Raw genomic sequence first — 25,482 nt, 5'->3', positions numbered from 1 at the left:
AAGAGCTGGACCTTGCATTTGGTAGATAATATACAGTATTACTTTATAGAAATGTAGTCAATGGCATTCCCTATAGACAATCTTTTGTTTTATCTTTAGAGTGGTTCAAAGAACCATTGTGAACATGACATTAATTGGAATGGAATAGACGCAAGAGACTTTCCTCTTCTTCCAATTTTCCTCATCCTTTCTTCTCTTCCACCCCTGCTTTGCAGATTACCATATAGAAATCACCAGGAAGTTGGAGGACAAGACAGCTTTGGAACGTCATTCTGTCATCCTGTCCTGTGACTTCAGGCCTTCTCCAAAGGTTGTGAAATGGTTCAAGGGCCACACACTCATCAAGCCCTATTAGAAGTACAAGATCAAGAGGGATAAGCATTCAGAAGAGCTCAAGATTCTGAAGCTGAAGCCCGATGATGCTGGTGTGTACAAGTGCAAGGCAGGAATTGCAGACTGAGGCCACGCTGACAGCTGAAGGTATGAGCAGGGAGGGTGGCCTCTTCCATGTCCTATTTCACCTCAGATTTCTCTCCTTGGGGTTGATTTGTGCTGTTCTCTCCTGCTAACTTTATAAATGTATAATCTTCACTGAGAGGATTACACAAAGATCATCTAGTCCAACCATTCTACCACATCCCAGTATGCTTTATAGTAACAGTGGTAACAGTTCACCTTGTTTCCTCACAGCCCGCAATGTAGAAGTAACGAAGCACCTGCAGGATGTGGAAATTGAATAAGAGAGCTCTGCTGTCTTCTCCTGCGAGCTGTCCCATAATGACGAGGACGTGGAATAATTCCTGAATGGCAACCTCCTTTACACCAACAATTACAATGACATCAAGAACGTTGGCAATTGCTGCACACTGACAATGAAGCAGGTTAAGGTGATAGGTGGGTCTGATCACAGCCCTCCTGGATGTAAGAGATGCTAAGGAGCTCCAGTTCTTTCTACTGTCAGCAGTCCTGCTTCTAAAGCTCACCTCTCTGGGGTGACAAGTCATCAGAGGCTTTCTTCCAGAGGAAGGTTCCATTGCAGCAAATACCAACGAAGGAGGATGGTTTTGGTGTCCTGCCAAAGCATTCCATTGCTTTTTATCATCATTTTATTTAGCACAAGGAGAGTTACAAGAGCAATTTCTTTTACTGCTTCAGTAACATGCCGTGTCAATGCTGTTGTCTCCAAGGATTTATGACTGCAGGGAGAGATCATTCAGTGTGTGTTTTGCCTCTGGGATGACTAATGACCAGGCTGTGAGCAACCTGATCTAGCTGTGAATGCCCCTTTTTATTGCAGGGGAGCTGGGCTAGATGGCCTTTAAGGGTCTCTTCCAATTCTAAGGGTACTGTGATTCTAATATGCTCTCCCCAGCAATTAAGCTCTTTTACTCTATGCGCTCAGAGTTTGAAGGATTTCCTCTTTCTCCTTTCTTTTGCATTTGGTGGAAGTTTTTTCCCCAGTATAAACATCTGATGTGTGAAATAGAAGATAGATAAAAGGAGTCAATAAAACAGGAAAATCAAAAGTGTTCAGCAGCTTATCCTCTTAATCCTGTGGCCTGCTGTATGAGCTCTGCTCCATGTGAGGGCAATGCCAGCTCTCCAGCTTTAGAAGAGCTGCATCCCAATTACTTCATATGATATCAGTCCCACCCACGGCAATGTAGGCTGTCCCTCCTGTTCCCTGTATTCTCCTACTGATTAGTTCAGAATTCCATAAAGTGCATTCAGTTAACACACATGAAACCGCTTTAGGTTCTATATTGATGTCGTCAGTGCTGGTAAAGATTTATTTATCCCTCTTTAAAAATCTGAAAGCAACTGGAAATGTCTCAACTTCTGTATTACATTGTTCTGTTTTGCCTTTTTAATCGCAGAGAAGCCTGCTGTCTTCATGAAGTCCTTGGATGATGTTTTTGGTGAGGAGCAGGGTGTGATTAAATTGGAATGCGAAGTCTCTAAAGAGAAGGTCAAACCAGTGTGGAAAAAGGACGGTGTTCTGCTCCATTCTGGCAACAAGTATGAGCTGGTACAGTCTGGGAAGACCCTATGTCCCCTTATCCATGACTTCGAGAAGTCAGATGCAGGTTTCTATACCTGTGATATTGGCAGTGATGTTGCCAAATCAAAGGTCGGCATTCAGGGTAAGTACTGTGGAAAGTAAAGGAGTGCTAAAAGCACATTCAGTGTGGTCACTATGTCTTACACCTATTCCCCCATGAGCCTTAATAGTTTCTACAATAGAAGTGTATTACTGCAATTTAGCGCAGTGATGTCTGGAAAATTCCCATTGCTTTTGATGTAAATGTATCTCATTTTGCCATGAAAATCACCAAGCACGTCAAGAATGTCCTGGAAATGTTTCCTTTCTAAACATCCCTAAAAGGCAGAAATGGTTTGAATACCAGTAGGGTTAGGATGGTAACAAATTAGCTAATAGAAACATTTAATTTCTTGTCATAGGCAAAACCCTTTTTCTCACGCAGCATCCTAGAGTTGTCCTCTCTGTTAGGATTTTCCCTCTGTATCTCATTGAATCTTCATTCTGCTCCATGGACTGAGCTGCTCTAATTGTAGTTCTTCCAGAGCAAAGACAAGAGATTCACGTCTCTTTTTTTTTATAGCTTTCTGGTAATTCTGAGTGGAGAATGTCTTAGAGAATACATCAGTAAGGAATGCAGCCATGTTCTGCAAATCCTGAGTTAAAACACCAGTACTGCTACTCATGTCAGTCACAAATGCCTTTTCTCCATATAAACCTCATACTAACCTATCTCTTACCTTCCAGAGCTGAATAGTGGCATTACCAAACAGCTGAAAAACACTGAAATCCAGGAGGGAGAAGATTGTACTTTTGAATGCATTCCGTCCCATGAAAGCATTGATGAGTTCAACTGGACACTGACTGGAAGCAGAGTGGAAAGTGGTGGGCGATTTAAAGCTTCTAACGTGAGTCGGAAATATACTCTCATTATCAAAAGTGTGACTCCTACTGACGCTGGGGAAGTCGTTTTTACTGCCCGTGGTCTAACCTCCAAAGCCTCTCTGTCTGTGAAAGGTAATGAGATGGGAGAGATTCTGGGGTCTGATTCTTTCAACTGTCTTCTGATAAGATTGTCGTGAGAGCTAACTCATAATATGGTTAAAGTGAATAGCAACCTTCTACTTGAACCTCGAAGCACTGAGAATTTCTCTTAAAAATAAGTAAAAGGAGGAAACATTTTACACAAATGTGAGAACTACCCAAAGCACTGGGGTAGTGTTGGAAATGGGCATCTCACTACAGCTTGTTCCATTAACAGTAAATCAGGAATGATCTGTTGAGGGAAGTGTGGGAGCAAATATCCTCTAAGTATAAGCTGAAGGCATGGCCTTCACACCATCTAGCTGTACAACAAATTCCTATCTAGAACATGTGCATCTGAGAGCATCATCCGAGGCTCCCAGTGTGATGAGTGGAGAGAAGAAAGAGGCAGTTTTCAGACATGGTTCATCATCCTCAATGGGGTAGATTTAAGAGAGAATAAATGCTGCCTGGAATTCTATTGTCTGTACTTTGCAGATTACTGCTGGCTGTAGGATGGTGTCTGTTGCAAGTGCCTCTCTAACTTATCTCCAGCATGTAGATGCATGTATTTTGAGAGAGGCATCCTACCATAAGTGTATGTTACTCAAAAAGCATGTTTTCTTTCAGAAAAACCTACTGAGGTTACAAAACAGCTGGAGGATAAGACATCAGCCTGAGCAGTGAGCTGTCGAAGCCTGATGTGAACATCAGGTGGTACAAGGATGGCAAAGCAATCAGAAAAAGCCAGAAGTACGACTTGCAGCAGGAGGGAACTGGGGCCATTCTGATCATCCATGACTCTACTGCCAAGGACAGTGGGAAGTACCCCTGTGAGACAGAGGACTCCATAACAAAAGCCAGGGTCACTGTGCAAGGTGAGTTGAAAAGCACACTGGGGATGGCATGTAGAGAAGTTGAGGTAAATATCTGCAGCCTGTGGGTGATGTTTTTCTCTTCTGTTTCCTTGAGCAGGATCAATTCTTAGTTTTCAGAAAATATGATGGATTAAAATCTTTTCCTTAAAATAATCTGGAAACTGAATGATTCTCCAGTGTGATGTGGATCTGGGCAGCCTGGTCTGGTGGTTGGTGACCCCTTGGAGGGGGTTTGAAAGTAGATGATCTTTGAGGTCCTTTTCTACTCAGGCCACTCTATGATTCTGTGATCATTCTATGATTCTATGATCTTGGGTGTTAGTGAGCCAAGAAAAGATGGCAATCTGAATTAGTCTATATTGAATATGTGTAATCAAAACTATATGCAGTTTATCAGATGAGATCCTACCAGCGCATGTATAATGGTATTGAACTTTCCAGATATCTACTGGAATTATCAAACCTATGTAAATGGGTGGACTCTGTGGTCTTCTTAGACTCTTTGCATCTCTATGTGATATTCTGAAATGAGGGCAAAGGATATTCAGGACACCTCTGTATGCTTGGGACTTGTTGGGGTAACAAATCCCTTTGTCCTACACCCTCATCCTTTTTTTTTTTCCTTCCAGAAAAACCTAATTACTTTATCAAGGAACTTTCAGATGTGAAAATTGAAGAAAGTGGAAGTGCACTTTTTACATGTCAGAGCGAGAAAGCCGCATCCTTCGTCATATGGAGGAAAGGCATTGCTGAGCTCAGGCCTGGCAGGAAATACAAGAGGGCACAGAAAGGACGAGACCTGCAGATGAGCATAAAAAATTTGGAGAAAAGTGACAGTGACGTGTACACCTGTGACATTGGTGATGCCCAGTCCAGAGCCAAGCTGGTTGTACAAGGTATGTGTGAGAGCCATATGACCGCGCATCCTGTTTCTCCACTACCAAGACATTATCCTGGTAGAATTTGTACATTTATGGCAGGTCTTTGGGGCTGCAGCTGTCTGGCCTGAATAGCGGTTCACAAGCCATGCACAGAGCGAGCTGCATGGAATGGGAAAGAACTACCGACTAGAGCAGTGCCATTGAGAACTTTATGTATCATTTAAAAACCAAAAATGCTGATGTACGGTGAGGCTGGTGACCCAGAAATCAGTGTGAACTTTCTACCTCTGACCTTTCTGAGTTACAAATAGTCCTCCAGAGTTCTAGGCAAAAATTCCCTTATGCTGCATTCTGGGTAGTTGTCACGGTTTAAACAAAAATCTACCTGTGTCCGTGACAGGGGGGCCACAGGCAAGCGAGGTGCTAGAAGGAGCTGAACCTCTGTCCCAACTACTTCAGAAGCAGCCCAAACCCCCTCATACACAGCTAAGATCTCTTTCTCAGTTGGAGTGTAGCAGTCCTCAGACCCTTTATATGCTTGACTCCAAAGTCCCGGGGGTTGGCCTTGGGTTTCTCCTAAAGCTCTTTGCCACAAACTCCAAGTGGGACCTTTCTCTCCAGCAGCAGTGTAAAGGATGTTCTTTACATCCTGTCCTGTCCGTACTGGCCCCAAGGCCACGGCACGGGCTATCTCTTGTTTTCTCTGCTCAAAAGCCTGCTGCTGCTCAGGACCCCATGAGAAATTATTCTTCTTCCGTGTTACCTGATAGAGGGGGCTCACTATGTGGCTGTAGTTTGGGACATGCATTCTCCAAAAGCCCACTACTCCCAGAAAAGATTGGGTCTCTGTCTTGTTGGTGGGAGGAGACATAGCAGTGATTTTTTCAATCACATCTGCTGGGATGTGTCGATGCCCATCTTGCCATTTTACACCTAAGAACTGGATTTCCTGGGCAGACCCCTTCACCTTGCTGCGCTTAATGGCAAAACCAGCTTGCAAAAGAATTTGGATTATCTGTTTTCTTTTCTTGAAAATCTCTGCTGCTGTATGGCCCCACACGACAATATCATCAATATACTGCAAGTGTTCGGGAGCAGTAAAATTATTCATGCTTTATATGATGTTATGATGTGGAATACTGATAGCAAAATTACAAAATTATTAAACCATGACACCCTGGTATTTTTCTTTTTTTTTTCTTAAATATTTTCCTTTTTACTATTTAAATGTTATGGGCACATCTTATAGTAACACAAGGCTGTTTACAAAGAAGTGCATGCTGTGTTGCTGTATGATGAGCAAGGTACATCTATTCTTCATCTAGCAGGAATAGTTGCTGAGCCTTAAGAACAGTTTCAGAAAGCTTTGGGAATTTGGGCGTTTTCCTTGTTTCTGCAACACAAAATGAAAATTTACGCTGTATAGAAAGAAAAGGGGAGTCTGAACTTGTACGTTAAATTTGAAGGAGATCAATCTGGGGTAATATTGAAAAAAAAAAAAAAAAAAAAAAAGGGGGGAGTGTTCCCCCCATACGAATCACTGTCGTGTTGTATGTGAATTTGTGAGGTGGGTTTTGAAGCTGAAATTAAAAACTTCTTGTATGGCTGTCTTCATAGTGGCTATCCAGACTATGTGTAGAAATAACAGCTATTATGTAGTCAGCTATTCACCAGTTTTAACTGATTATAAATTACGTTTCAGGGTGGAGAACATAGCATAGTGCCTGACACCTGTGTTGATCCTGAGGGCATTCTTGATTCTGTGCATTATGATGTCATGGATATTAAAGAGCAAGCTGAGGCAGCACATAGTTCCATCGTATCCCTGGGGGACCCGAAGGAAGATACTGGCTGGTTTGAAAAGCAGCTGGAGAAAACTAACTTTGAACTGATGGAGACCAAAGAAGAGCTAACAGAGAAAAACACCAAACTACTTAAAACTGAAGAAGAGCTGATGCAGAAGAACAAAGGTGAGTTATGCGATGTGAAAGGTAGAAGACAGAAATAGTTCATTAATCTAAAAGAGAAATAACCAGTTTGAGTAGGAATTAGAGGAGATGTTCTACCTTTGGAACCATAGCCTGTAGATAAGTGATAGTTTGTTCCTTTTGTATATTCAGGTTCGGCAATTCCACGGTTTTTGGTTATTTCTTTTCTTTTTTTCCCCCTCTCCTTTAAACTGCAACTAGCAGCTTTACGCTTTCGTAAGTATGGGGTTAAATGTCTATATCTTGATTTTTACTTTTATATTGTAATCTCTACTCTTCTTTATGTCTTGTTGATGCAATGTTTTCGTTCCAAGAAATATAGCAAACTTTTGAATCACTCCCAATAAGTGAAGACCACATGCAAATTAATTAATCTGTTCAAAAGCTACCTAAACGTTAGAATATCTGGAAAAATTGATTACTTAATAAACTATCTATTGGCTACTTATGTAATACAACCTTTTCTGTGTGTTACAGACTTTGAAATGCAGATGATTAAATTGGATGAGTCTGTTGAGCAACTTAAAGAAGCAACTGAGGTAACTTTATCAAGAAGATGTTGTGTAAAATTGTTTTAATACCAACTTGTGGTAGCTTAAAATGCTATTCCAGTAGGCTCCATTAATAGATTTCTTACCGAGCTTAGCTTAACTGAATTTCCCTTTAATGCATTGTGTAATTCAGCTACTTAACACTACATTAGAAACTGATGACTGAATTGTTTTTATTTTTTATTTCCAAGAAAATTAATGCACAAAATGAAAGGATTCGAGGGCTAATGGACATCGTGGTGCAGAAAGATGACATTATTACAGAGCTACAAGACTTAAAATCTCATTTAGAAGAAAAAGTAAAAGATTATGTGAGTTTTACACATCTCCGTATCCTTATACAAAAAAAGGAAAACACTAATTCTATGCTTGTAATCAACATATTTTTGGAAAACTGATTTTCTGTATGTAGCTGGTACTCGCTTGAAATTGTAAACAATTCAAATTTATCTGAAGGTAGTTGTTGTTAACACAAACAACAAAAATATCAGTGTGTTCCACTAACTCCTGCCTCACACTCCTACATCAGAGGAAGAGCAACAGTAAAAGTATGTTGAGTAGAGTTGGAAGTACGAGTATGAATGGTCAGGATATCTCCACGTTCTATGCAGTGCATAAAACTTTATCCTGACTAGTGTACCGCGAGCTACTGAATATGTGAAGACTAGCTTGATTAAGTATGTGTGCATACCACTTCTGGTGGTTTTTGTTCATTTTTTGATGTTTGGTAGCCTGAAGTAGCTCTGAAAACATTTATAGTTAATTCTGTCACTCAGATCTCTAACCTTGTAAGCTTAGCAACTTGACCCTTCTTAGTCTTTGACTGTCTGCATCACTGCAACTTAGTATTTCCATGGTATTAAAGCTGACTGTGATGAGTAGTCATGTCCTCACCTATTACTTCTTCCAAGAACAAGGCTCCAACTCTATCTGTGAGATTGTGTGGCCTGAACACTTCTGAGGCTTTTCTTTTCATAAGTTACTAAAGATGAATAATCAGTCCTTGGCAGTGCCAGCATGGCTTAACAATCGTCATCTTGTAAGTAAGGAAGCTTCACTTGTGGTCAAGGACACAATCTAAAATATGCGTGACAGAGCTGACTAAGCTTTAAGGTTGGATTATATCTGTCACGATGAAAGTGATTTTAGCAGCTTAGCAGAAGTGTGATGTGATGAACTTGTATGAGAGCTGACCATTTGCTCTTTGACCATGTTTGTAATTTTGTTGACTTCTTGGAAACAGGAAATTCTTTGATAAACTGGTAAACTCTTGATTGTGTGCAAGTCTTTTACTTTGTAACCTGCTAGGCTCTTGCTTTCCCTTGTATACTCTACCGAGTATTGCACTTGTCATTATCTGAAGGTGTACTTGTTCTGTCTGCTATTGAGATTTGTAACTGATGTCTATAGAGTCACCGGGTAAATATTTTAGCTGTATGGTTTTGTGTAAATATTTGCCTACAGAAGATTACTGAGACTTAAGTGCTCCTTTTGTTAAGCTTCAATGTAACTGATCTTATATCAATACAGGAAAAGACTGCCTACCATTTAACTACCATTAAAGCAGAACCGGCAGAAGAGAACACTAATAAAGGAACTGAAAGCAGCCAATTTTCAGTGCTTTCAGTTACAGCACTGAAACAAGAGAAAACTGAGTTGGAAGTGGGAAGAAAGCGCAGTACTGATGAAGATAAGCCTACTGTGGAAGAGCCACCTCCAAAGAAAGGTACAGTTTCTTCCATCGTTGAACAGGGTGTCTTCCAAAACAATAAATTGCTTCCTATTCCGGATCGGAAGCAAAAGGCTGTGAAGCACGTACCTTATGGTATAAGGAGAAAAGCCACTGTGTTAAACTGTAAATAGAAGTAACTGTTATGTAAATATCCCTTTTTCAGAAGGTCCTATGCTGTTCATTTTTGAATGCTTAAGAATAAAAGTTTTTTGCACTATTTTTTTCCTTTTTGCTGCTTTTTCCTCATCTGTTGATGCACTTGCAGATTTGGTAATAGTTTTAAAGCAGTTTCTTTAGGATTGTTTCAACTGCTGTTGCTGATCTTCTGAGTAGCATCAGCTGCTCAAGTGCTTTTTTTTGTTTGTTTGTTTTGTTTTTCCTGAAGCAACTATCAAAATTGTTGACGACCTGCTAATTGCTCGCTCATGGGCAATATTTGAGCAAAATGGTTTGGATAAGCTCTGATGCATTTAACTTCACTTCTGGGCACAGCTGAGCATCAGTGTTCCTAGAATTACGGAAGGCATATACAACGTAGAAGGGAAAATCTAAAACTTAGCTGTAGTCCCTTCCTTTCTTGTATTCCTCTTGCAAAATATGTGCAAGGGAGAAAGTCAAGGCCTTCTTTGGATGAGATGCTGTTCTTGGATGATTTGTCCCTGCTGCCTTTATTTGGCATAAATATTGAATCCTAATGTGACCACTGAATTGCATCACATATAAGCATCTTACCAGAGACTGAGGGAGGGATGTGGACTCCTCCATACTCCAAATAGTAGTGGGTTTGTTCTAATCATATGACCAAAGCTCTCATTTAAAAATTAATGACAGCAGTGCTCCACATAGGAATTAAAATGGGTAGCTGATAGTCACAATGTCAGCATGAAGTTTTCTGTTAAGAAGTACTGAGTATTCAATCATGTTAAAATTTTCTTCTATTTGTGAGTATTAATAGCGTCCAATTTCAAAAACTGCTTAATATATATTCTTTCGCTATGTTAAATATACACAGTAGAACAATGAGCACAGGTATGTTGCGCTGGTTCTTTTGTAGAATTAGTTATATAAGTAGCACGAGCCAAAGTGTTTTAGGAGATGCTAGGTTATCTCAGCTTCAAGTTCATGGTATTTACACCATTCTCTGAGCTGTAAGTCTCGTTTCCTATGCTCTGTAATAATGCTTTTTCCCTAATTCCTGTGTAAGGAGCTTCTAGACTGAACATTACACATCTTCTCCCTAGTCTTATTTATCTTGCTTTAGTGCTTGCTTGTTATTTTCAGCATAAAGTGTTTAGATTACTTATAAATCATATTCCCCTCACTAGTGTTGCTGGGAGCAGCAGTCAAAACCCAAAACCTGGTTAGGAGTGGAATATGCCACTGCTTTTTCTTCAGTATGACTTTTAAATCAGTTGAGGGCTGTATATAAAACTCCTTAGATGAGTTAAGAGGCTGTTTCCATGCAGTACATGTGAATCTGTATGTAATGCAGGCTGCACGTGGGCGCTATAAAATTCTGCATTTCTGTAGTTGTAGTAATAAAAGGACTGTACAAGAATCACCATGGAATATATTGTTGTGGTGACCCAATCCCTAGTAAGTCTTGACTTATATTTATTTTTCTAATACTTAAAGTATGCATATTATGGAATGGACATAACTGGATTCTAAAGCAATGATGAAATACAGCAGAAGTCGCTTTTGATAGAAAGAAAATGCATGTGATTTTAGCTAATTGCTCACCAGTTAAAGAAAAAAACAGCCCCAAGCTAATGGAATATTTATGGAAACTTGAATCTGCAAATTTGTACAACTTTATGAGTGAACTTTATATGCAAAAGAGTAAGTGTGGACAGAAGTAGGAATCCTCATATTTTGTTTAGAGATCAACTGAATAAGAGAGACAGATACCAACACTTAAGTGATCAACTTGTCCAGAGTTTTATCTTTCTTTTGAAAGTAAGAGGACTGTGAGTTGGAATGAAATTTCTTAGAGAACTTTTTATCTACCATTTAGATGTAGATGGAGTGATTCCTGGCTGCCTTATAGGGATTGCTGAAGCACGGAAGATAGAAAGAATATAGCTGTGAATTATCTATCTCGTTCCCATGTTTCTTAATCTATTAATCTGAATCTATTATTGTTAATCTGGAGACAGTTACAGCAACTCTGCAGGAGAAGTCTGCAAATGCAGACAGAAAGTTTGAAGAGTTAAGTAGCAATGAAGCAAATCTGATTCAAGAAGTTATGCAGCTGAAAAACAGCTTGGAGCAGATGAAACATTCTCTTCGGGAAAAGGAAAAGAGTGAAATGGAGAAAGTGCAACGTATAGAATCGTAAGTAACCACTGAGTTAACTTAGAGCCCTTTGAGAATGAACTACAGTTAAAAATAGTTAATGGGAACATCCCTTCGACTTAAGGCATTTGCATGCTTATCAATGGCCAAACTACTACTTTAGGATGCTTTGGTATGCTACTTGAGTTCCAAGGGAAAACAGGAGTGTGCAAGGAAATGAAGAATAATATGGGGATTTCTGGTGGTTTTGTTGTATATCCCTCAGAATAGCATCTGAATAATTTATTGCTTCAGCGTCTGATTATGAGAAGCAAGCTGAAATTCAAAAGTAATTGTTTAAATCTTGTCACTGGTCTAGATAGATTTAAGAGTCTATTTACAAATAGAAACCAACAGGCAGGGCATGGATGAAGCTGTAATTGCTGTTTCCATGAGATGTGTAACAGTAATGTTCTTTGTCTCTTTATTTTTAACATAAGGCTAGAAAATATTCTTTCTGAGAGTTCTGCCCTTGTACTGAATTTGAAAAAAGATTTGCAGAGGAAAGAAGAAGAGTATGCAAATCTAAAAGACAAACATTCTGATGCCGAGAAACAAATTCAGCAAGTACAAAGCGAGGTTTGTAGTCAACTGAGATATTTTTTTCTGTAAGATTATGCTTGGCTTTCTGCTGTTAAAACTTCTCAAACTTTAACTATGAAGCTGGAAATTTCACACTAGTGTGGCTAGCAGCAAATCTTAGGTAAAGTTGCCATTGAAGCTCTAGAGGGGACCAGAAGTTAAAACATGGTTTCCCATAGATAATGAACAGAGGAAAGTAAAGTTGGTTGGTAGTCTGGAATAAGGTTTGTGAAGAGAATAGCTAATCTGCCTCTGGAGGGGACTTGTTATTATCTCTACGTTACTGGTGACTTGCCATTGGTATCCGTGGTAACTCCAAAGCCTAAAACCTATGTCTTGTGAAAAAACGCTGATAACTGGGAAGAAGAATGCTATTTACTTGAAGAGAAATAGACTAATTTCCAGAGGCTATTTAATATAAGCATGTATATTTTTTTCTTCAATTTCAGCTTCAGTGATGTTAATAGTTAAAATTTAATTATTAAACAAGTAGATATTTTAAAACCCATTTTGCAGGTACTTAGTCTGAAAGTTTATTGGGTGTGCTTGGGGTGGAAAATTGAAGCTTAAAAATGAATTCATGTCTTCCTTGGTAACCTTGCACTTGCTGTCGTTTTCCTACTCAGCACTTGTTTGTGAATTCCTCTTTATTTAACAAAGAAGTATTTGGCCAGGTTGGATTACAGAAGTCTTTTAATTAACCGTGAGCTGTGCTTACATTACAGGTGTCCACGATGCGTTCTGTGGAGGAATCCCTCAGGAACAAGGTGGAAGAACTTGAAAGGATTAATAACCAGTTTAAGGATGAGCTGGATTATAAAGACTATACTATCCAACAACTTAAACAGGTATTTTCTTGCTCTTAATTTTTATTAAATGAATGATGCAGGTTTTCCAAGCAACAGGAAAAAGGTAAAAAAAAAAAAAAAATTGGAGCAAAATGAAAGTGGCCAACTGAAATTAGCGGTAGACCATGAAAGATATTCAAATAATTAGTCACTACAGAGCACTGGCAGATTGCTTTAAATACAATAATCTGCATAGTAAATACATATGTAATACATGCATATAACCTGATCTTGTTGAGTGACATCACGATATGTTAATTGAAATGTCTTACCATAAACTCTTTTTATCAGCTTGAGTCCTTATTTATGCTATATGAAAAACTTATTAATTCTAGGCTGTCTTAAAAATTCTGCTTGTTTTTACTGTGTATGCTTTTCTTTCATCATGAAATATAGGAGCTGGAGGAAAAGGACCATAATCTTCAAAAGTGGCCTGAGGAGAGAGATCAGTTAGTTGAAGCTTTGGAAGAACAGCTCAAAACTTTGGCTTCTAATGCCATACAAAAAGAGACAGAAATAGCAGAACTGAGACAATCTGCCTTAAAGGATTCAAGCAAGGTCAGCTCTCCTTTCCTCCTACCTGATTAGCTACCCATAAATTCTGTAAGACTCCTGTACCTGCTCTTTGTATTCTGGGTGTGCTTCTGTTCTTGAACACTGTCGTATTGACATCATGTGCAACTAACCAAAAAAAGCACCAGCTTTTATTTTTGTTCTTCAGAAACAGAATTTCTGTTAATTACTAAAATTTCAAATTTTTCAGTAGTTCAGATAAGCAGATGTCAGTTTGATGCTTATGATCCTACAATCAGACTGGACATCTGTAGCTTTTTCCGATAATTCACAGCATTTCCGGATCCCAAGCTAGGCTCAATACTCAGACGGTAGTTCTGTCTCAGGTTTCTTACTTTCTTTGCTTTCTCTGAGGTAGTATCTACAATGGCATGAAAAGACAGAAGGGGACGTGGAGAGAGATTAAGGGAAGCATCAAAAAGCAGAGGGGGGATGATCTCTGGAAGTTGCATTTCTTATTTCAACATCCAGCTTTTAATCAGGATAGCCAATCTAAGCCGTAGCATAGAATTTCAGAAGCTAAACAGAAGACTAAATGAGTTGTGCTCTTTTGAGAATGTTTGGATTCACTTTGTCTGAGAAGAAAGATGTTCTCATAGCAAAACTTCCCCTACAACTGCCGACTTTCTCACAGTACCGAGGATTTGGGAACAAATAAAAGCTCGGGTTATTATATCTTAAGGGAGATGAAGGCTGAAGCACATAAGTAAAATAGAAGAATCAAAATATATTGTATTACAACTTCCCAGGCAATTCTGTGACTACTGCACTTGTAACAGTGACCGTACAAATCCGTGAAATGTTACTGTTCTTGAATAGTTAAGTGTTCTAGCCTGCAATTCTAAAACTGATGCTACTAAGTAATTGCAATACTGCTTGTGTGTGTTAATTCCTTTTTCCAATCCCACAACTCAGCAGTTTTTACTGTTTATTAGGATAATGCAACTGTGATAGAAGAGTTAAGAAAAGAACTGGCTGACAAAGATGACTTTATAAAGGAATTAAAACAACGCATTAACCACAGTAGCCCTCAGTGTTTGCCAGAAATACCTTTACTTGAAGAAAGACAAAGTAGAAGGAATGACTCTGTAAATGAAATGGTACGATTATATTTATAGAAAGTCAGTACTTAACATCTTGTTAACCCCTTTTTGTTCTTCTGTTTTCCTAGGAGATACTGGAGCTAGAATCATTTTTCTTAGCATATAGTCCTTTAACTACATATTCAGTGATGAGTACTTGTTGGTTCTTTTTGTCTTTTTGAACTTTTTTTGTGATCATAGATTGGAAATAATTTTAAATGTAACAAGTTCTAGGAAAGAAGGGTAAAACTCTGCTGTAACGGAAATAGACTCCTTCTGTTACAAGTGTTATTACAGCAGGAAAATCGAATGCTTGCATATCCTTTTCCAGATGCTTTATAGCTTTTTAATCTCATGGCTACCTTAACACTTGCACTTAAAATTCTTCTGTGCTATCAGGAGCATTTGGAAACTGTCCTCGACTCTTCTGGAGTGTCCGCAGAAAATGGCAAAACTAGTCGGTTCCCAAAACCGGAGCTGGAAATCCCACTGACACCTCTGCAACCTGATAAGATGGAGATAAAGCAACACGGCAGCATGATACCTTTAGGAGTGAAAATGCCTAAGGCAAAAAAGAAAAGAAGTGATGACATGGATGAAGTATGACCTAGACCCAACAGAAAAAAAAATATCTGGTGCCTTTTTACCATTCTCATTCAAGCATTATAAAAATGCTATTTCTACCTCAGTAAAGTAGTTGAAGAATTTAATCAATGAACTGCTTTAATGAACAAAACTAATAGCCAAGCTCAGTGATAATGGTTTAAGAGAAGGGAATTTCTCTTAACTCCATTGTATATTTTCTTTGAAACCTGTACAGCTTTTTAGACATCATGAGATGTCTAATACTGATATCTTAATGTCCTGTTTTTATAATTGAATGCTTATTTATTATCTGATTTACAGTGGAATAGTTACCACTAGCAAATACTTTCCTACTATTAGCAAAAGTGTTTAAAGTGTTCACTTTTGTGACATCAATTGTTCTTTCCAAAAGAATCATGGCTGAAACGTGTCTTATTTTCCCAGGATTTGGTGAAAAGTGAGAACACGAAAAATACAAAATCTGTCATGGCTTTTAATTCACCCTCTGCAAGTGACGAGAAAATGGTTGGTTTTTGTTCTAGTTTTGAAGCTAGCTTGGGACTTCCTGTAATTGTGTGGTCACACGAAAGAAGCAGTGTCTTATCCTTATGTGTATACCTGAATGGGAATCTTACATGCTTATGAGCTCTTCCTATTAAATTCCATAAGCTAACCAAAGGGCAAGTCAGTCTGTCCCCAGAGCGTGTAATGGCTGTACTGTGTAATGATTTGGAGGGAAGGATATTGCACACTGAATAGTTGGGAAGAGAAGCTTTAGTGTATTATCGTGTGCTTTTGTAAGTGAAGCCCTTGTATTAAACTAAGGTTCATATCATTAATATGCATGGCAGTTATTAAAAACAGATGTTCACATGTGATAGCAGTATCCTTGGCAAGGTCAGAGTATGAGTAGTAGATTTTTCCCATCTGTTGTCTTCTGTTTTGTATGTTTGTTTATTTTATGTAATTAGAACAGCTTATGTAAGAAACAACTCCACAGCTTGGGAGCTACTTTTAAAGAAACTACTGCCTTATTAAGAAACTTTAAGAAACGTATGCCTTGAAATAGCTGAGATTTTGACAACTCCCTAAAGGGTATAAAATTGTCTACATTACTTGCCGTTGTGGTATCATCAGCATAATGAACAGAGGTGTCAGTAGTAAAGCTCAAAATGTCAACTTAAAATAACGTTGAACTAAAATGAAGTTTAAACAATGCTCTTGTTTCACATGTTCACATCTCTGTTGAACAGAAATCCGGAAAAGACTACTTCCTGAGAAAGCAAGTACATGCTTCAAGACTGACTAAAAAGAAGGATGAAACACTGCAAAAAGTTGGAGATTTTATTCAAAGCTCTCCTTCTATTATACACTCTAAAGGTTGGTGTAGAATAAGTTTTATTCCATGTTTTCTAGACATTGTAGAATGGCTTGTTTCTGCTGTAGGCTATTAATGTATGTGTTCTTAGAGAACTTGTCTGCCATGTTAAGTTGTCTTGTCCTTTGATTTATGAAGTAAATGCATTTATTCGTCTCTTCAGAGATTCATTATTACATTTGTGAAAACCTACAAGTATACAGAGAAAGTTGGTTCTGTCTTGTGCTTCTGTCAGCACGAAAGTTAGGCCTGTTGTTTAACTCCTGCTGAAGTTTCTGACTTCCACCGACTTCTGAGCCATGATTGTCTTTCATACTCCATTTTAATGCGTGCTTTAAGTTGCCGTACCTGAAGCTATAAACTGTTTCAGCTATAGAAGCAATAAAGAACCTCGATGAACAAATACAATTTCTGAGTATTTTCACTTAAATTTTACGTGTCATTTATAAACCAAGTTAGTTACAAAGCTTTTTTTGCATTCATTGATTTAAAGACTCACAAAACCAGTAAGTTGATTGGTTTATGTATCTAAACAAATTTCTTCTAGCCAAGAAGCTGATGTCAGCAGTAAGTTCTCCTAAATCAAACGAACCTGAAAATCTTGAAGAAGGAGAGACCAAGCCAAAACGATGCTAAAGGAAGCTGTATTCAACTGTCGTTTCTGGCCCTCTAGATATACCTGCTTCTTCGGTAAGCGATTCTACTGACTTGCGGAATCAAACTCTATAATCCAGAGATGGGTTATAAAGCAGGTATGTTTATTCCGGCGTTGCGCAGCGCCGGGTGCAAGGGGGATAGCTCCTCCAAACTTGCACCCCGTAAAGAGAAAAGTGTGTTACAGATATAGGTTAAGCTAATACATAATCAATAGTCTCCTCCTCAGTTTGATTACATATTCATTACATTCCCTATGGCCCCGTTCCCCGCGACCCCATTCCCTCATTCCCCCTGACCCCATTCCCCGCGACCCTTGCCGATGTTTTGGGGTGAAATTCTTCTTCTGTTTTCTTCTTGGTGTTATCTGCTGTTATTGTTCTCCCATGTCGGCATCATCTTGCCCGGGGGGGGGATCTAATCCTTCTTGTCAGAGGTCTCCGGGACAGTTTCTTCTTATCTTTATTGCCCTCTTCTCTGGCTTTATTTTGACTAAGTGTCTGCAATTCCCCCTTTCCCTGCACTTTTAAATGTAGTTACCCTTTGTCTTGGTTTCTGTGAAGTTCCCCTTTCCCTTTCTATAGCAAAGTGTTACCTTACCACCATTTTGAGGCTTTGCTCACTCTTCAATTCCCCCCTTTTCTTTAATCTAGCAGGCTTTTACCTGCTAGATTCTTAATGGGTCTCAAAATAGGCTCCACTCTCTACCTTTTGTCTCAGCTCATGTCTCTTCCAAACCCCATATTCCCTTCTGGTATCCTGGCACAGACACAAAAAGCACCTTATAACAACACAAGTAAAACACACCAAGAGTAGCAAGGTGATGCAGGCTAAGAAAAGCTGTTTTAGTCATCCTAAATTTGGCAACTAGTAAGTTTATCCCATGATCCAGAGAAAACTATTCCCCAATCGGTGTTATCCCTGCCTACTCCATGTTGCAATGCATCTTTGGATAAACAGGATATCTCCTTTTGGATTGTCCATCAAGCATCTGCAGCAGCATCCTCAATTGTTTCTAAGGTTACAGAAATTTTCATACAGCGATACCCCCCTTTTCTTGGGAGTTCTGTGAACTCAATTTGCCGTTGTTGCCCTGGAAGGCCCTCTCCTGTGAGGCCCACTTATGCCCTGTTCCTGGTACTGGGACTGTACTTTGTAGTGTTGGTTTGCCCAATATATTCTCTTATCTTCCCTTATAACCAATTTCCATAAAATACTAAAGGGCATAATAATGTGTCCATTTGGGCATGCACACATCTGTCAGCTTGCTCTCTTCCTTTCTAAATTATTAATTGGACTCCTGTTCTCTTTAGAATATTTTACAGGTTTTGACTTGGCTTCAGAGATTTTAAGTTTACCGTCTGGAATTGAAGCCCTCTTCAACTGCCTGTTCTGCCACCTGATCTATCATCTTATTTTCTGTTTCCTGTACAGTGTTACATTTCTGATGTCTTTTACAACATATAATAACCATTGGTAGATTTAAATCAGGCTGTTTTCCTTGTGTGTGAGCAATCCTTGCTCTTTTCAGATAGTACTATGAGCGTGTGGCACATATTTAGCATCTGTCCATATGATTAAAGCTCTTGTCAAGGCAGTTATTTCAGTCTTCTGAGGGGAAGTCCCCACAGCTGGTGGTTGTGCTTCGGTTACCTGGTCAGTAGCAGTTACTGCATGTCCTGCCTTACAGTCTCCTTGTCTCATAAAACTGCAGCTTCTGGTAAACCAGGTGTCTTCTGCATCTTCTAAGGGTTCGTCCTTCAGGTTCGACTGACTGGCTGGAATGTGCAGCTTCAGTTGATTTAAAGCAGTCATGTAATACTGGTTCTCCGGGAGTTCCGCTAAGGAAAGATACTGGGTTGACAATATTAGTCACAATTATTTCTACATCACCCTGCTCTACCAGGATGGCCTGGTATTTCAGGAATCTTTGGGGTGAGAGCCAATGAACTAATGTCCCCCTTTTGCCTCCAATACAGTAAACACTGTATGAGATATTAAAACTGGTATCCTTTGGCCCAGTGTAGATTTATGGGCTTCTTGAATATTGAGCACTAGTGCAGCCACTGCCCTCAGGCACCCTGGCCATCCCTTACTCACTTCAAGGTGTTTGAGGTTTACCATCAGTCCGTAGCTGTGTATCCATGGTCAGCACCCTCCTGTCATTCCTGGGAACGTATGGAGTTCCTTGGCAGTTTGCAGCTCAGGGGCTTAGCAGATGGCTTCTTTCTTGGCAGTCCTTAAGGTTCAAAGTCCAGCTGTAATTTCTGAGTTATTTGTGCTTTCTGTAAACCAAGAAACTCAGCAAACTCTCAGTCTATTGTACACAGTCCTTTTGTCGCTGTGGCATCCACATGCTCCAGTAAAGTTCCACCCTAGGATGGAGGATCCCAGGTCTCAGGCTCACAAGTTGACCGGTTCTCAAAAATCATTAAGCTGTTCTCACAACCCTGGGTAACACTGTCCAGGTTAACTGAGTCTCTTCTCCCTTTATTAGGGCTTTCCTATTCAAAGGCAAATAACCTTAGGCTTCCTTTAGCCAAACCAGGCAGAAGAGACATCCCTCAAATCCAGAAGGTAAACTCCACCTAGTCATTCCTTAACTTGGTTGATAAAGTGCATGGATTTTCCATCACTGAGTGTATCATTCAACAATTCTATTACTTGTCCTCATGTCTTCTACCAAACTACCGAAAATTTAGCAAATTGGCAAAACTGGAGTTTTGTACTTGGCTTCCCATTCAATTAGTAATTCAAACTCAAAAAAAATTATCTATTATTTCTTTTATCCTTCTACAGTCACATATTCTCAAAGGGCATCACTTTACCCTGAGTGGGTGAGCTCTTGCTTTTAACTTAATTTTTGGCCCTGATGCCCACACCCCTAAGTGTGTCTTATTTGAGATTGCTGTGGCTCCTGGGGGTATAACATTGTTTTTCCCAGTTTGTGTTAATAGTCAGACTTACAATTCTTAATCAGCCAATATTGTTTGACCCTTAGCTCCAGTTTTATTAAATTTCTTGCCAGGGTAACCTGACAGGTACAAGAATTCCTGTATTCCTACTTGTTTTCTTAGCTTATATTTAATTAATTCCAAAAGTAAGCCTTTTCTTGTTGGGCAGTAGCACCTACTAATGTTACAAAACCATCTATGGGTAGTAAGAAGCTCCCATATCCATCAGAAAATGAACTACTTTATCCTGCTTCTTTAGCTGCAGTTTCATCAGTGTATCTGCTAGGGTAAACTTCCCAAGTTCTCATTGTTCAGTTCTGCAATCAGAGACAATTCCTTCTCACTCAGCTTGGTCGGATTTCTCTACCAGTGTCCCACTGCAGTTTGTACACTGCTTTCATTCCAGCGGAGCAGAGCCCTCCCTGGGCTCTTCAAGCCTCCCTCCCCTTTCCTCGTGGGGGATCTCTGGGTCCTATGGCCCTACTCTAGCACCACAACAGTAACAGCTGTTATTATTCTCAATTTCCTGAACATCTCTGATTCTCAATCAGGTGTTTGTTTTGTTTTCTGTTGTTGTTGTTGTTTGTTTGTTTTCTTCTTATTGTACTCCTCTCTTCAGACCTGACATCCCTGTTTTTATCTTTGCCTTCCTCAACCTGTGTCCTTCCCAAACTTTTTCGCTTTCTAAACTCTAATCATTACATTTCACCTCCTCTCCAGAGCCATCCAGTGCTGCCCAGATTTCAGATTTCCCACATCTCTGCACATGAAGGCTATTCTCACTTCCAATGCCCTGTCCTCTCCACCTCCCCCTTTGCAGTTTACAGCAGCAGTCTCTGACCCTGGCTCCCTCTCCCACTCTGAGAGTTCTGATTGCAGGGGAACGGTGCGGGGGAGTTGTTCTCATGCCAGCACAGATAAACTCACTTTCTCTTTAACCCTTTTTCCTCTGTACACTATTCCACTATTTGTACCCTCAGTTACACTTCCACATACCCTCAACTATACTTCCGTATGCCATTAACAACTACACTTTCTTATACCAGCAAAACAGTTTGTCCCATTCCCTTCAAAACCCACAAATCAAGCAACACAGTTCTTCAGTTTCCATAAACACCCTTACTACCTTATAACTTTCCCTTAGCAATCCATATTGTTCAGTTATAAACCTCTCGCCACAGAGCCAGCACTGACTGACCCACCTCCCTTACACCTCTTCGCAGGCAGAACACAGTATCATATAAATGGCTTGATACTCATTCCACACAGACATCCCTCTATATGTTCATTGTCCCTGTCCTCTAGCTTATACATCAACCACCACTGATTACAATATTTAATCAGGATTTTTTTTTTCGGCTCAGGGTTCCTCCTGGTTCCCCAGCGATATCTCGCCAATGTGCCAGTATACACCCCAGGGGTGAGCGCGCAGGGACCTCTTTGCTCTGTGATTTTCCCATCGTAACTTAATATAAACCACCGTATTCTTTTATAAGTAAAACCACTTCTGACACAACAGCATTGTTATGACTTATGACCACATACTTTACAACAACCAGTAATTAATAATACAAAATAAACATGTATTAAAACAAAGACAAACAAGTATTGGAGACAACTTTCGCTTTGTCCGTCCCCGGCCGTTTCCCTCGCGGGAGGACGGAACCGCGGGTCGAGACTCCGCACTCGCCCCGCAGCTGTGCTGCGTCTCACTCACACCACACTCACACGACAATTCAAACAGAATTACAATATATCATTTGTTAAGCTTAACCAAAGATGTTAAGAACACCGGTGCTAGTTGTTGACTTAGGTCACCTATATAAACAGCACTGTACGATACCAATTATCCCAGGATTACCCAAATCACCCTGTACCAGAGAGCAGACAAGCTCTGCCCAATTAGCAATCACCTGAATGTGAGCAATAGCTCTTTTACCATGCGTACGACTTACTGGCCCCTTTGTAGGCACTCCCTAGGGAGTCCTAACCCAGCCGGCAACCTAACCTAACCCGTGAGCTCACATCCCTGGGGGGGAGCACGCCGACTCCACTGTGCCCTGCGTAGGACGTCTCCTCACGACTTACGGGTCCCCCATTTCACATACCTGGTCCGCCGATAGATGGTTCTTGTCTGCTCCTGCAGTGATCAGATGAGGGAGGGGAGTCCTTCCGAGAAATCTCGGGGCGCGCCAAAGGCGTCCCCCTTCTCAGCTGGTCCTGCAGCCGAACAGAGAGGGTCCCATCTGGGGTGCCAAATTGACTTGCGGAATCAAACTCTATAATCCAGAGATGGGTTATAAAGCAGGTATGTTTATTCCGGCGTTGCGCAGCGCCGGGTGCAAGGGGGATAGCTCCTCCAAACTTGCACCCCGTAAAGAGAAAAGTGTGTTACAGATATAGGTTAAGCTAATACATAATCAATAGTCTCCTCCTCAGTTTGATTACATATTCATTACATTCCCTATGGCCCCGTTCCCCGCGACCCCATTCCCTCATTCCCCCTGACCCCATTCCCCGCGACCCTTGCCGATGTTTTGGGGTGAAATTCTTCTTCTGTTTTCTTCTTGGTGTTATCTGCTGTTATTGTTCTCCCATGTCGGCATCATCTTGCCCGGGGGGGGGATCTAATCCTTCTTGTCAGAGGTCTCCGGGACAGTTTCTTCTTATCTTTATTGCCCTCTTCTCTGGCTTTATTTTGACTAAGTGTCTGCAATTCCCCCTTTCCCTGCACTTTTAAATGTAGTTACCCTTTGTCTTGGTTTCTGTGAAGTTCCCCTTTCCCTTTCTATAGCAAAGTGTTACCTTACCACCATTTTGAGGCTTTGCTCACTCTTCACTACTGTAGTCTTGGCTTAAAATAAACTACTAAGGAGTCCAAACAGACTGGAGGTTTCATCTATTTGCAGGGGGAGGTTGAAAGTACTGAGGTATTTCTTTATTCTACCAAGTCATTCTTGTTGGTCTTCCTGCTGTTCTGTTTTATTTTGTCCTCAAAGATCTCTGTGTTTGGCTGGCTTACAGTTTACTAAGTAGGTGATGTAGCAATCACGGAGATGTCTTCTAATTTGGAATCATAGATAATCTCAATGTGTTGGAGTGGGATTATTCTACTACACGCATTTCTAGAGCACAACTTAGACAGCTTTTTAGGTATGCTTAAACTATGATCTCCTGTCTAAGCCAACTTGCAAAGGATCTGATGTGCCAGTTTCATGACTCTGTCGGCAGCTATTGTGCTAAGAACATTCTTGCTCTGTTGGAACTGCATCTTTTAATTATATTAGAGTCCTTTTTCTGTTCAGCATAGTGATCATTTGCCCATACTGTAATATCCCTCTGAATTTTTTGATGATTTGACAAATGATAGGGGCAGAAACCAAAATGTTATTTTTTTTTTGTTAGAGGATGAAGAAGATGAGAATTTCTTTTCTCACTGTAGTTCTGAGAACATGGAACTGAACCAAGAACTGAAATTCTGGGCAAGTCATAGCTACAGGGATTGAGGCTAAAAATGTTTTCTGAACGCTTCATGTTTCACAAAACAAGTATTATAATACTCTTTTGAAAACAAGTATTTCAAAATGAAAGCTGCCTTCAGACTTTCCTCAGATGTGTGTGCTTTTTTAAGATAAACAGGATTTTGTACATTCTCCATATTTGTTCCTTGTGATTAAGCTGCATTAAAATGATCTCGGTATCCCATAGTTTTCTGAATAAAATATAATAATCAAATTCCATTCTGAAATCCATTTAGGGGAAGAAATATGATTGCGTGGGTCAAGAAGAGCTTGTCAGTCTTGTGTGAAAAGATGAGTAACTTTTGAAATGTTTTCTTCAGGAATCTGAGGAACAAAAGAAGGAAAGTGATCATCTGATCATCAAGCGACGGCTGAGATCCAGAACAGCTAAAAAACCTTGAAGAAGCATGTTTGTTCCCCTTTCTCAGGACATACTTTTATCGTATTATTAAAACTGGTTGTTAATAAACAGTAACAGTTACTCCGTTGTGTTCTTAAATTTGTATATAGATGTTTGATGCAGAACGGCTGGAGAAAAGCAGACGACCACACCTGTCACTGACATATGATCAGCTAATCTCGTTTATTCCTTGGCTGCGTGTACATTTATAATACGGATAATTAGCTCATACATATTGCAAAAGTGGAGCTCATCATTGGTTCCCAATTACATACCATCCCCGAGTATCTTAACAGCTTGTTGTTATCATCCTGAAAGATACTCCCTTGCTGAGTTCCCAGAACCATGGCTAGTTTCTCACCATCCCAGGGCATCCTGATGTTCTCACTGTCCTTGCAGGTGTTATGGCTGCTTGATTAACCGCACCGTGTTTACGACCCTTCTCAGCTAACTAGCTGTAAAAAAAACTCTCTACATTTCCCCCGTTTTCTTTTAGGCTGAAAAAGGGTTTGATTTAACGACCGATTAATCATATTTAACAAGCAGTTCAGTTCATTTGTTCAATCAGTTCTCATGTAGTTTTATCCTGCTTCGTAGCTGCTCTTCTGTGAACTTCTCATCTGGATCCATGACGGACGCTCCGTAGAATTCTTATTACAATACTGCCTATAGAATAGCAACACTACTTAAATTAATAACATAACTATTATAACTCAATCAAGGCCTCGATTGACAATACTCTAAAAGTGAAAAAAGAGACAAGTCAAATACAACATAACAACATTACTCTTAAACCCACTAAAAAGAACAAACATGTTTGTACTGCAACCTAAGTTTCTGTAACCTGAAAATAAATCCATGAGGGTCCCATTGTGTTAATCTGTAACTGATCAGGAAAAGTCTTCAATTTTCATATACTCTGATATATTGATTTTAATGACCACTAAAATTTGTGCAATAAATGCTTTTAGGATGCTCATAACAATGCTCTACCGACTGAGTTATCCGGGCTAATAATTGATTAATGATCATGCAATTTTATGAAGTAGCATGTCAAATAGAACCAATTTTAGAGGACAAATGTACTAAAGTATCACTAGGGGCATTATTACTTATTGACCCTTGAGAAACAGCAATTCACGTTGGTGGTGGATGCGACAGGTAGTGCCAGCAGGGCGTCCCCTGCTTCAAGGTGCACATTTCCTCTCTCACCCATCACAGATTCTCTGCTTCATTCAGGGTCTCTTCCAGTTGTACACCATATCCGCATGGCCAGTGCGTGATATAGAGCCCAAGTGGAACACCTGCTTGGAAAACAGAATAAACTATCAAATTTAGTTCTATTAGCATGCACTTTTGTCTAAAATGATGCATGGTTATATTTTCAGATCCCAATTAGTTGGATGTAAGAGAGGTATCTATTCTATGATACAGGGTAATCTCTTTGCCTGGGTTTCCTTTCCAGGTTTTGTCT

The 25,482-nt window shown here is 39.9% G+C and overlaps 2 protein-coding genes and 1 long non-coding RNA gene across 3 annotated transcripts; all 3 read left to right on the top strand.

Moving 5' to 3' along the window:
* The first annotated feature begins 1,778 nt into the window (after positions 1–1,778).
* On the top strand, positions 1,779–3,979 carry LOC146759534 (obscurin-like). The gene is made up of 3 exons (XM_085510306.1): positions 1,779–2,144; positions 2,789–3,058; positions 3,695–3,979. The coding sequence occupies exons 1-3, from the start codon at positions 1,895–1,897 to the stop codon at positions 3,742–3,744; spliced, it is 570 nt and encodes a 189-aa protein (XP_085366432.1). The 5' UTR covers positions 1,779–1,894; the 3' UTR covers positions 3,745–3,979.
* Positions 3,980–7,292: 3,313 nt separating this feature from the next.
* LOC146759533 (uncharacterized) lies at positions 7,293–13,805 on the top strand. The gene is made up of 7 exons (XM_085510420.1): positions 7,293–7,350; positions 7,554–7,673; positions 8,893–9,217; positions 11,254–11,431; positions 11,872–12,010; positions 12,739–12,861; positions 13,258–13,805. Exons 1-7 carry the CDS (start codon positions 7,297–7,299, stop codon positions 13,447–13,449), a joined length of 1,131 nt encoding a protein of 376 aa, XP_085366546.1. The 5' UTR covers positions 7,293–7,296; the 3' UTR covers positions 13,450–13,805.
* Positions 13,806–15,493: 1,688 nt separating this feature from the next.
* LOC146759532 (uncharacterized) lies at positions 15,494–25,104 on the top strand. Its single transcript, XR_014932447.1, has 4 exons — positions 15,494–15,626; positions 16,355–16,481; positions 17,027–17,169; positions 23,929–25,104. It is a non-coding gene; the product is annotated as an uncharacterized LOC146759532 (long non-coding RNA).
* Positions 25,105–25,482: the final 378 nt, after the last annotated feature.

This window comes from Coturnix japonica, chromosome 10 (genome assembly GCF_054131305.1).
Source record: "Coturnix japonica strain WE chromosome 10, WE-NBRP24, whole genome shotgun sequence".
NCBI lineage: Eukaryota > Metazoa > Chordata > Aves > Galliformes > Phasianidae > Coturnix > Coturnix japonica.
The sequence above is the reverse complement of the archived record's forward strand: the minus strand, read 5'-3'. Positions and strand labels throughout refer to the sequence as shown.